Source organism: Sinocyclocheilus rhinocerous, unplaced genomic scaffold (genome assembly GCF_001515625.1).
Source record: "Sinocyclocheilus rhinocerous isolate Xijiao unplaced genomic scaffold, SAMN03320098_v1.1 scaffold1396, whole genome shotgun sequence".
Taxonomy (NCBI): Eukaryota; Metazoa; Chordata; class Actinopteri; order Cypriniformes; family Cyprinidae; genus Sinocyclocheilus; species Sinocyclocheilus rhinocerous.
The window spans coordinates 565013-577702 of record NW_015629497.1 but is presented as its reverse complement, the minus strand read 5'-3'; the positions used below and the strand labels follow the sequence as shown (position 1 = coordinate 577702).

The 12690-nt window shown below is 39.8% G+C and overlaps 2 protein-coding genes across 2 annotated transcripts in view; both read right to left on the bottom strand.

Moving 5' to 3' along the window:
• LOC107738914 (neogenin-like) overlaps positions 1-1645 on the bottom strand; it is an 84636-nt gene extending 82991 nt beyond the window's left edge. The window contains exon 1 of the mRNA XM_016550838.1: positions 1288-1645. Within this exon, the coding sequence (XP_016406324.1) occupies positions 1288-1645 (358 nt within the window). The remainder of the gene's footprint in view (positions 1-1287) is intronic.
• An 87-nt stretch (positions 1646-1732) lies between these two features.
• The window catches only part of LOC107738907 (neogenin-like), a 59120-nt gene continuing 48162 nt past the window's right edge, over positions 1733-12690 (bottom strand). Inside the window, exon 2 of the mRNA XM_016550820.1 lies at positions 1733-2043. Within this exon, the coding sequence (XP_016406306.1) occupies positions 1733-2043 (311 nt within the window). The remainder of the gene's footprint in view (positions 2044-12690) is intronic.

The following is a 12690-nucleotide window of genomic DNA, read 5'->3' as shown; positions in this document are numbered from 1 at the left end:
TCACTATGTGGGAAGATTTGCATAACGCCGCCCAAATGTTCATGCAAAGAAAGAAGGCGTAACTTTTATTCTGTATGTAGTATTGTTGTTGCCGCCGCCGCCGTCGCCATGTCGTGAAGGTGCTGCTGAAAGCGAAACTACTTTGTTTGGCCTTCCAAAAGAGTACGATATCCGCTTCGTTATGCCTGGAGCTGATCCGTGCTGGTCGCTAATTAAATACATCGACTTCTCGCTGTGGATCGCCGGATCGGCTTTCACCGTGGCTTTTGGAAAATAATGTTTTTTTTTTTTACCTTAAACCACATAAGCACATTTCATTACACCAAATAATGTTATTTTTTAGCAACATCATATGACCCCTTTAAAATAAAACATATAAGTATATTAATCTATACATTACTGTTCATGGACTTTGCTTTAGACTAGATATACGCAAGACTATATGGTCTGTTTCACCCAAGAAAACTGTCTAGGAGAAACATTTGAGGTATTATAGAAGTTGTGATTTTCCATCCCTATGGGAAAATCTCAAAAACCAGAAGTAGGATTTTTGTTTAAACACAATTTAAGCTGTGCGGACTGTCAGAAAACCACACACTTTGGTTCAATCTGTTGCACAGCTGAGAATACCTCACTAAAAAGACCAATGAAAATTTCCAACTTGCACTTCATGTCAGTTTTTGAGAAATAATGAGCGTGTTCACTCAAAACAGACTTCCAGAGAGGAAAGACTCTTGTGCTCCTTCAAAAAAGCATTTGTCTCTGATTTTCAGAGCAGAACTCCTTCAGAGAGATTTTAGTGAAGTTACACAGTCAACTCTGCAAGACTGTAAGGGCTTGATGTAACTTAATTGCATTCTTTTTTTCCCTCCAACAGCAAACTGAAATTCAGGGTAAGACCCAACTCAAACACCTCATAATCCTTGCTGTTTGCCTCCTGCAAATGAAACAAGGTCACTTTCATTTCGACTCAAAGGGCCCAATATAGCAGCAGCTGTACTGCCAAACGTACCTGCTCTCACATATTTACAACAATGGTGCTGCATCAACAGACACCCTGACTGACTTATTGAACTCCACTGCAGGCAATATCGCTGAAGGATGAAGGCAGGACAGACAAACAGAGCTCTCTCACTGTCATTCTGTCCTTGCACTTATAGAAACAATGTCTTGAACCAAAACCAGTCGAGAGCCACTGCCCAACATGGGTCAATATATGATGCATATATTACACAGCTTGTGTGAGACTGCGGTGTAGATATGTGTATCAAACCACAAGTGGCTTACCTGCGACACTGAGTCTAGCTGTACGGCTTATGATGGTGCCCAGGTTGTCTATAGTGGCCACGCACTGGTAAACCCCCTCATCGGGTTTATTGTGTTTAGAGTGGACCACTGAGCTGATGAGCAGAGAACCGTCGGCCAGGACCTGCCTGCGATCGTCTGAGGCCAGGCTGAGGAAAGAGCCATCTTTCTTCCATTCGATCTTGGCAGGAAACTCACTGTGGATTGAGCAGTTGAGCAGCGTCGGCGCTCCCCGCACTGCCAGCGTATCTGACGGCTCCATGGAGAACTGGAATGGGCTGAAGTTCCTCACTGCTGATCCTATGAAGAAAGAGGATAAAATCAGCACTGGATTTCTCATCATAAATAATATGATGAACTGAAATTAGGTTGAACTTTGGGTTGAGGGATTTAATAACAGAAGGTATTTGCATCATCGCAATAAAATTCAGAGTCTAGCTGTACGGCTTATGATGGTGCCCAGGTTGTCTATAGTGGCCACGCACTGGTAAACCCCCTCATCGGGTTTATTGTGTTTAGAGTGGACCACTGAGCTGATGAGCAGAGAACCGTCGGCCAGGACCTGCCTGCGATCGTCTGAGGCCAGGCTGAGGAAAGAGCCATCTTTCTTCCATTCGATCTTGGCAGGAAACTCACTGTGGATTGAGCAGTTGAGCAGCGTCGGCGCTCCCCGCACTGCCAGCGTATCTGACGGCTCCATGGAGAACTGGAATGGGCTGAAGTTCCTCACTGCTGATCCTATGAAGAAAGAGGATAAAATCAGCACTGGATTTCTCATCATAAATAATATGAACTGAAATTAGGTTGAACTTTGGGTTGAGGGATTTAATAACAGAAGGTATTTGCATCATCGCAATAAAATTCAATTACGTTTGTGTGAATGAACATGAGCTGTGGCTTTAGATTCCAATTATTTAATATATATCAACATTTGTTCATCTCAATATTTATTTTATTCTTGCATTTGAGAGTCAAACACATCCATTAAAATGTCAAAACTTTACTACTAGTGTCTGAAAATGACCAAACATTGAGGTAACACCGAGAGTATAACACCGAGCAAATGCATTATAAATCATTTTAATTATAAATGTAAAATTACAAACAGAGCCCTTGGATATCAGGACACATTTGAATATCTTGTTATGTTGCTCTCTCAAAAGGAAATGCCGGTTAGAACTGACAAGTCCAATGCAAAAAAGTCAAACTAAGAGCAATTACTTTGCATTTGTCCTCATAAATTATTCAAATCTTGTCCTCGAGAGTCATCAGGACTTTGTGTGGATAAATAATTTGATTCATCAGTACTTCTTGGAGAGGAAATGAATAATGAGCTTTTTAAGGTTTTTTTAAATACTGCACCAAGTGATGAGTCAAATGCTAAATCTAGCTGGAAGCAGTTGAGACTGGTTTATGGCGAGTCTACAAAGAGATGGCATGACTGGGGCCAGCACAAGAACCAAAAGTCATCATTCTGCCGCTTTAAATCAAGAGTTAATGTCTGGGATCACCGCTAATGAGGACGCACTTCTCCCCTCTTAAACTCAATACTGAAGCTGTGTTGGAATCACATACTGACAGAGTACACACTGCATTTGATAAAGCCTGGATTTGCTTGATATAGCACAGCTGGCACACTGATTTCAGATGCTTTCAGGGAGATTGTTTTGTTTCCGAGAATGCTGCAAAATCATTGATTTTCACTAAGGAAAGTGACACTCCATCACTATAACCAAAAGTTGAGAAATGTAACTACAGTTCATCTTGACATATACATCAATTGCCCAATGAGAGTCCTAGAGAGGTAGGTCCAATGGTGCCAGCCAAATCCACTTTTCTGTTTTCCAGCTTGATTTTAAACCAGTTTGGCTACTTAAAATTACAAGCAGGGTTGGAACTAAAGTCTACAGGAAGAAAGTCCTCCAGGAGGAGGGTTGGCTTCCCCAATGAAGTGTCTAGTGTGTAGACGAGTTCCAAGATGTGCCATAATGTAACCCCAATATGAGTTGCATTCTCAGCATTGCCACTATAGCATCCATTAGCATAAGCTGCCCTCTCTGTGGTAAGGGCGAATTCCAGTTGTAAGTAAGCATCCCTATTCCCTACTCACTCTGAAGGACATTGAAGTGGGGACTTTTGAGGGAGCAAGGCAATTGTGTCTCATAATATGGCTGTTAGGAACAACCGTTTGGAATGACCTTCGGTAACGACCATGAGGGAGGGAACTCTGTGAGGTAGTTATGTTGCTTACTTTCACTTGAAACGACCCTTCGTGTGGAGTCCCCTTCATAAAGTGCCCTTCAAGGGTGCAAAAACATTGTTTGGAATTTGCCCTACAGTGTCTATTTGAGGACACCAACTGTCATGGAGAAGCAACAGTTCATCTTGCTGAGCAAGTGAAAGTTAGTTGAACTGTTTACAGCTGCCTACCTGAATAATCCATGTGTTATGTTGTGCCATATCGAATGCTGTTTCCGTGTCCAAGCCTCTACTCACTTTCAAGTGAGAATACTATCTCAACAGCTATTCATGAACACTTTTAATTTATAGTGCACCTTTAAATACACCGCAGTCCCTGGGCTCACTATCAAGGACAGAATATTTTAACAATTCAGAAAAGCAGAATCTCTGTCTGGCAAACTAATAGTTCAGTATGGAGATAAAAGTTAGGCTCATGATTTTTTAGGAGTCCTACAGCACAATGTGAGTGTATATCAACAACTTTTGGTGTTTGCTTTTGGAAGCATTTGGACCCAGAAACAGTGACACATGATGTCAGACTTAACAACTGGATAACTTATTTGGTTTAATGGCACATACATTTGAATATACCATTACTGTGGAACATTCATAAGCATTAATGCTGCATACGTAGATTAGCCATTAGCTACCACAAGCTTCACTATGGGCCATTCACATATTGGAGGCATATTTCCTATCCCAAATGGTTTTAAAGTCTCTTGTAATGGAGTTAGGGAGTGTTGGTCAGATAGGAAGTATCGGGGTTTGTGGGTAGTGATTGTGGTCAACCCTCTGTCCAGTAAGAAAGGCCTCCTGGAACCAAACACTTATTTTCATATGCTGACTCGCATTTGGACTTCTATAGAAACAACACAGAGAGCTTTAAAACAGCTGCTTTTGTTGGCTGAACTGTTCTCCTGCTATATAAGATAACGGTGCTCTGGCAAATGTTAAGCTTTCCTCGAATAGTTTCCTTAAGGCTGATGCGAGGCAACAGTTGTTCCAGCATAAACACATCTGGATTAGATTAATTCCTGTAAGATAGATGCACTTTCTGTTCACAAACATCATTTGCACTTCGTAGTCTAGAGGTAACTGTTATAAAGCTTTCAACAAAGAATTTACAAAATTTTCAATATACTCTGGTTCTTCAGGTATGATTTTCTTTGCTCTGTACATTATAATGTTTTAATTTCACTAGCATCATGTGATTTCACTCATTGTTTACAGTAAAAAAACTGAGCATTATTAGATTTATAATATTGGCAGTAATATTGGATATTGGTCATACATTTTCTGTCTATCAACCATCAAATTGTCTAAATCAGTGCATCCTAGCCTTATCCAGTTTATTTGAATTTGTTACTACAAGGAATTTCCACAAACATACAAATATCAGTGGCTTTTGTAATGAGTTTCTCATTCGGTTTGCAAATATTTATGCTCAGGATTTAAAGGGGTCATATGATGCTATTTTAAAGATCATTATTTTGTGTATTTGGTGTAACAGAATATGTTGACATGCTTTAATGTTCAATAAACACATTATTTTTCAAATACTGTACATTATTGTAGGTCCTCTATGCCCCGCCTCTCTCAAACGCTTCGTTTTCTACAAAGCCCCCTCCTTTGACAAGCGCAGTCTGCTCTGATTGGCCAGCTGACCCAGTGCATTGTGATTGGCCGAACACTGCAAGCTAGCGTGTTAGAACGAGCCGTTTTAGGTAGGTGTGGCTGACTCTTAACTTTTATAAAGAATATCTCTTTAGATTTGAGACTTTAGTCTTTGCAACTTTACAGATCTTCTTTATGCACCAAGAGCTTGTAACACTCCAAAGAGAAAGGAAAACTTGAAATTGCATCATATGACCCCTTTAAAGCCGGCACTATATTTATCATTTAATGGGCTCAAAACACAGAGGAAAGAGTGCAGCATAGACCAATTACACAATCTCTTTAGAGTCACTTGAAATTCAGATTAGATATGAGGACTCTGTGGCTGTGAATGATTTTAAATACTAAGCAGGTCAGAAGAATATTGGATTTTCACAGGAATACAGTGGTCCACAGAACAACCTTGACCGTCCCTGCTGAAAAATAAGGAATATTTCTAAAATAGGGCCCACTAATTTAACTGCCTCAATGATTTTGAACTTGTCAAGCCCAGATAGATATGGCACATAAAAAAAGGAATGGATAAGCAAATAAATGCAGATGTACTAAAGAATAACACATTGCTAGCATGGTATTTGTCCAAAATACATATTTGTATGATCATATGTTTTTGTCATTTACTAAATAGAGCGATCTTTGGTGTCAGGAAGCAGACAGAAGTCTAATCTATTCTACTTTTCAGTTCACTGCTCAGGAATTGACTTCAAAACGTGTTCTGCAGTCCACAGTGAAGGTAACCAAGAGAAAATGAGGCTGTCTGTTTGATAAGTATGAGCTGTTAAATCCTGTCCCTAGTCCTGTGAAATCCATTTTATTCCACATCCAAAGAGCACTTCAGAGCCACAGCAGCTCTTGTCAGTAGAAAATTCTGAAGGCAGATATGGAAGAAAAAAAGGTTCGTCTTGTGTGTCATCCAAAGTCTTTCACCTCTAAAAGTCTGTCAGACCATTGAGGGTAGATGGGTAAGATAGCTTTAGAGAGTTCTTTATATAATCAGCAAGTATAACTGCGGCAAAAATATATATTGGGATGAATTACCATAATTAGTATTTGGAAGAAATGCACTAATTGTCCTGAAAATTGGGTTTCTTTCTAAATGCAAAATAAAATTGTAGATTTTTTTTTTATTGATTTTTGGATGAAAAGTGACCTGGACATGTATTACATAAATTTCAACCAGTTATGTTGAATATTGACTAAAGTTTTACCCTCTGGTACAGAGTTGGCTTGTATCAAGTATCCTTTTGGGTTTATTGACCCATTTAAATGAGTCATGTTTTATTGTTTGGCTTAAGAGGTCTATTTAAACGCTGACCTCCTCTCAAATCTAGGAAGGATAGACTACAGTGATAATAGCTGGGTGGGAAGATGAGCCATTTTTAAAGGTCACTGTCACCACAGAATAAAGGAATGAACAGAGAATGTATTGTCTTCAACACTCACTTCCTTTTTGTGTTTCACAGATGCCCACTTCATCTTTCACAGCGGCTACTAGGAACAAAGGCTGCTCTCCCACTCAGGACCCCTGGCCAACGATGGCCCCTCACCCCACGGTCTGGATGTTCCGATAGTGCCTTTGCCCTCTCAACACGGGTCCAAGGTGTAACAGCTGTACAAAATGATTGGTAGGCCTCCATGCCGGCTTTATTATTTTGGCACACGCTCAACTGGCAGAACAGAGGCGAAAGGATACAATTTTCACAACTCAAAGCACCTCAAGCTACCCTTCTTTCTCCTGCCAGGGAGCATTTCCAAGGCGTAAAAAATCCTGAGCACAAGCTTACGCCAATTCTGTCCCCCTGCAACCGTATTTAGCAGAATTATAGGATATTTAGCTGAATTAATTTTGATTCTGATAGACCTGCGAAAAAACAACACCTTTCTTTTGCTGCTGTGGTTCACTTTACTGTATTTTTAAGGTTCTTTGCAACAATTCCTTTCTATATTCTTTAATACATTAAAGGGATAATTCACCCATAAATGAAAATTATGCCATCATTTACTCACCCTCACCCATCTTTTTTTATGTTCCACAGAAATAAGTATCATACATATGATATAAATATCATACAGAGGTGAAATGACATGACAGAGTAAGCAAATGATGGCAGAATTTTTTATTTTTGGGTGAATTGTTGCTTTGAGGTGAAAGCATAGTTTACTCGAAAATTAAAATTCTGTCATTTGCTCACTCTCAAGTTGTTCCAAAAACCCTTGTGATTTTCTTTCTTCTGTCGAAGACAAAAGGAGCTATTCCTTTAGCGTCTGAAGACTCGAGGCGTATAGACTGAACTCTCTGAACTTTTAAGGTGCTTGGCAGTATAAATCACGGTCTACTTTCATTGTATAGAATAAGCAGCTTGGACATTCAGCAAAATATCACCTTTTGTGCTCCATGTAAGAAAATCTTCTGGAATTGGAACAAGTAAATAATGACATAATTTACATTTTCGGTTTAGCAAACCGAGGGTTAGCTATCATGATGGCTTCGCATCCCTGTGATATTTAAGCCCTAGAGAGAAAAAAAATGTCTATTCCATTTGGAAATGCCTGGGGGTGCATTTCATGCATTTTTTCTTTATATTTTCTTTATATAGGGTTAAAAGAGAAACAAAAATAATGTCACAAAATGTGTCAAATAATGCGTCAATGGCTTTATTCCAGAACTTAGTCGCACTGTTGTCTACTGCCTGCATAGGCAGAACTGTAACCTAAATTATACGTGACTGACTTTAAAATGCTCTACAAAAACAACAACTATAGTGCTTATCAATAGTGCTATAGTGCAAAAATAGTGCTCTTCACATAACATGCTCAGGAGACTCAATTTAGGCCCCGTCCCAAATGGCACTCCCTCTGACTCTACACTTTGCCACATAGACTGCTGGGTAATAGTCCACTGTGGAGTTCGCACTAGTGGATCATAAATCATAAAATGACAATTGGAATACCCTACAGTCCTATGAACTTGGGGATGTTCCACAAAACTGCAATTTTATATCATGTGCACAGTTCGGAACACAGCCTTTCAATTGATTCCAACAGCCTGACGTTAGCATGATGGTAAGCTATCAACACTCTCTAATAAGCACAAAAATCTATAGCACACACAAATATTGAGTACAACAGTCCAATTTTCATTTATTTTTGTAGATACTTCTCATTAATGAAATAAATATCTTTAATTAAATGTCAGTGCTTCTCAAGTTGTTTTTACTCAAAGGTCCCCTTTTTGTCCAACTCAATATTCAAAGGCCCCCCATAATTCCTAGCTAACAAAATATGTTCTAACGTTCCCATTAAGTTATGAAAACACTATTTCTGAATGTTCTCTGCACATTCAAAACGTCCAGTATTTATTTTATAATTTGTATTTGGGGGGGGGGTATGCCAACATTAAGGGATTATTAAAGGCCAGATAACTCCGAATGAATGTTCTATTATTAACATTACTGGAAGAACATTTGTTTAACTTCAACACTGTTGTAATTATAAGAATGCTTCTTGTTGTCAAACTTTTTTATTAACAGATATACTGGAATTGCCTTGCCTATTAAATAATTAAAACATGATTCATTGTGTGATTCAAAGGATTCAATATGGGGATTTAGTATGTTCTTCAATTAAAACAATAGATATAGAGGAGAAACAAATGTTTATTTCTGTTTACTGTTTTTTGCTTTAGAGTCTACATTCCTCTTATCTTCCAACATATTGGATTTTTTTCAATCAGGGATTTGCTGGATTGAATTATTGGAATTTGACCAAAACTAGTTCCTAGAAAGCAACATAATGTTGCTGCCTGCCTAAACAGCCTGTTGGGAGACCATCCATGATGCCTTAAAATGATACCTAGGTAAGCAGCTGACTAGGTTTGAAACAGAGGTTAAAGCTAAGATGACACATTTTCAAGTTACACATTGGTGATGGATTCTTCATACTGGTTTCCTACTGCAGTTAGCGATCTATAATGGATCTGAAAGTAGGACTGTATGCCAGTCACATGCAGAAGGAAGCCCCACAAAGGTGTAGCTAAACAGTGCAGCTCAGATGGGGGAAGGGCAGGGAAGTCCATGTGCAGCAGAAAAGCCTTCCAGCAGCAAATGAATGAAAATAAGATGATACGAATCTAATATTGGGAGTCGGCGAGCTGTCTCTAACAGATAGCAAATCCCCGGAGCATACAGGTAATTTCCCAGCTGCAAAAAAGCCTGGCTGCATGCGCACCTCTCACCTCGGTTGGACAAAGTAATTAACCACGCTGATTGGAACTCGATCTCCCTCAATCATCAAAGCCAGCCAGCTCGCTCTTGAATCAAGCAGTACAGAGACAAGGACACAGTCAAAGAGGAGAGAAAAGAAGGAGTCACAAAAGCTTCACCTTTTATTCTCCGCCAGGTGCTACAGCAAAGCAGATGGTGACAAGAGACACAACTATGCACCGCTGTCTTGAACATACTGTCAAAAACTGCTTCTGAAGGCAAGAAAGGAATGCTGTGACAAGACAAATCGGATGTGCTTAATGTAGCTAAAATGAATGCTCACTTTTTGAGACGTCAAGTGAATTAAATATTGAGGCTCCCGTGTAATTATATGAATTTAAATACACAGGGGTCCATTATGTGACACTTCACTACATTAAGACAGCACACCATGAATATGACACACCAGGATAGACAAACTCTATCAATAAATGATGGAACTGCTTGAGGCAGGACCACCAGACACTGGAAGGGGGGTTAATAGGGAGTGCAGTGACCTGATGATGGGCTGTCTGAGTCCTCACTCGGACCACTCCCACATCTGCCTTTGAGGATTGTTACTCTCTCACTATAGGGATCATATCGCATTAAGCCGAAAATATACTTCCCTTAGGTCGCAGACCGTCCACAGGACATAATTTTTGTCGTCAAAACTGTCCGCATACACCGTCTGCATTGAATGCTCAAAATAATGGTCCATTAGGTAGTGCATTAGCACCAAGATAATACATCCACACTCACTGTCAATGGAGTGCACTTTGAATAGCTTTTTGTTTAACTTCAACACTGTTGTAATTATAAGAATGCTTCTTGTTGTCAAACTTTTTTATTAACAGATATACTGGAATTGCCTTGCCTATTAAATAATTAAAACATGATTCATTGTGTGATTCAAAGGATTCAATATGGGGATTTAGTATGTTCTTCAATTAAAACAATAGATATAGAGGAGAAACAAATGTTTATTTCTGTTTACTACTGTTTTTTGCTTTAGAGTCTACATTCCTCTTATCTTCCAACATATTGGATTTTTTTCAATCAGGGATTTGCTGGATTGAATTATTGGAATTTGACCAAAACTAGTTCCTAGAAAGCAACATAATGTTGCTGCCTGCCTAAACAGCCTGTTGGGAGACCATCCATGATGCCTTAAAATGATACCTAGGTAAGCAGCTGACTAGGTTTGAAACAGAGGTTAAAGCTAAGATGACACATTTTCAAGTTACACATTGGTGATGGATTCTTCATACTGGTTTCCTACTGCAGTTAGCGATCTATAATGGATCTGAAAGTAGGACTGTATGCCAGTCACATGCAGAAGGAAGCCCCACAAAGGTGTAGCTAAACAGTGCAGCTCAGATGGGGGAAGGGCAGGGAAGTCCATGTGCAGCAGAAAAGCCTTCCAGCAGCAAATGAATGAAAATAAGATGATACGAATCTGATATTGGGAGTCGGCGAGCTGTCTCTAACAGATAGCAAATCCCCCGAGCACACAGGTAATTTCCCGGCTGCAGAAAAGCCTCGCTGCATGTGCACCTCTCACCTCAGTTGGACATAGTAATTAACCACGCTGATTGGAACTCGATCTCCCTCAATCATCAAAGCCGGCCAGCTCGCTCTTGAATCAAGCAGTACAGAGACAAGGACACAGTCAAAGAGGACACAAAAAGAAACAGTCACCAAAGCTTCACCTTTTATTCTCCGCCAGGTGCTACAGCAAAGCAGATGGTGACAAGAGACACAACTATGCACCGCTGTCTTGAACATACTGTCAAAAACTGCTTCTGAAGGCAAGAAAGGAATGCTGTGACAAGACAAATCGGATGTGCTTAATGTAGCTAAAATGAATGCTCACTTTTTGAGACGTCAAGTGAATTAAATATTGAGGCTCCCGTGTAATTATATGAATTTAAATACACAGGGGTCCATTATGTGACACTTCACTACATTAAGACAGCACACCATGAATATGACACACCAGGATAGACAAACTCTATCAATAAATGATGGAACTGCTTGAGGCAGGACCACCAGACACTGGAAGGGGGGTTAATAGGGAGTGCAGTGACCTGATGATGGGCTGTCTGAGTCCTCACTCGGACCACTCCCACATCTGCCTTTGAGGATTGTTACTCTCTCACTATAGGGATCATATCGCATTAAGCCGAAAATATACTTCCCTTAGGTCGCAGACCGTCCACAGGACATAATTTTTGTCGTCAAAACTGTCCGCATACACCGTCTGCATTGAATGCTCAAAATAATGGTCCATTAGGTAGTGCATTAGCACCAAGATAATACATCCACACTCACTGTCAATGGAGTGCACTTTGAATAGCTTGAAGGATCATGTGATTCATGTATTAAAGCAATAAGCCCCAAGAAGCCGTGGTTTACAGTGAATATTGAGGCTCCCGTGTAATTATATGAATTTAAATACACAGGGGTCCATTATGTGACACTTCACTACATTAAGACAGCACACCATGAATATGACACACCAGGATAGACAAACTCTATCAATAAATGATGGAACTGCTTGAGGCAGGACCACCAGACACTGGAAGGGGGGTTAATAGGGAGTGCAGTGACCTGATGATGGGCTGTCTGAGTCCTCACTCGGACCACTCCCACATCTGCCTTTGAGGATTGTTACTCTCTCACTATAGGGATCATATCGCATTAAGCCGAAAATATACTTCCCTTAGGTCGCAGACCGTCCACAGGACATAATTTTTGTCGTCAAAACTGTCCGCATACACCGTCTGCATTGAATGCTCAAAATAATGGTCCATTCCGGATCAACCACCGGAACTATCCGTTTTATAAATTAAAATAGAAAACAGTTATTTTAAATTGTAGTAAAATATTATTGTATTTATTTTTGAACTGTGTGCACTTGGTAAGCCTTTAAAAGCATTAAAAACATAAAAAAATCTTATTGTCAACAAACTTTTGAACAGTAGTGTATTGTGTTGACTATAAGTTTACCAACAAGGTTTAATATAAAACTTAAATTTTTTTGCACCATGATGTCCGTACACTCTAAAAAATGCTGGGTTAAATACAACCCAGTGCTGGGTAAAATAGGGACAAACCCAGCAATTGGGTTGTTTTGACCCAGCGGTTGGGTTACTACCCAGAAGGTTGGGTTAAACATTTAACCCAACCGCTGGGTCAAAACAGCCCAATTGCTGGGTTTGTCCCT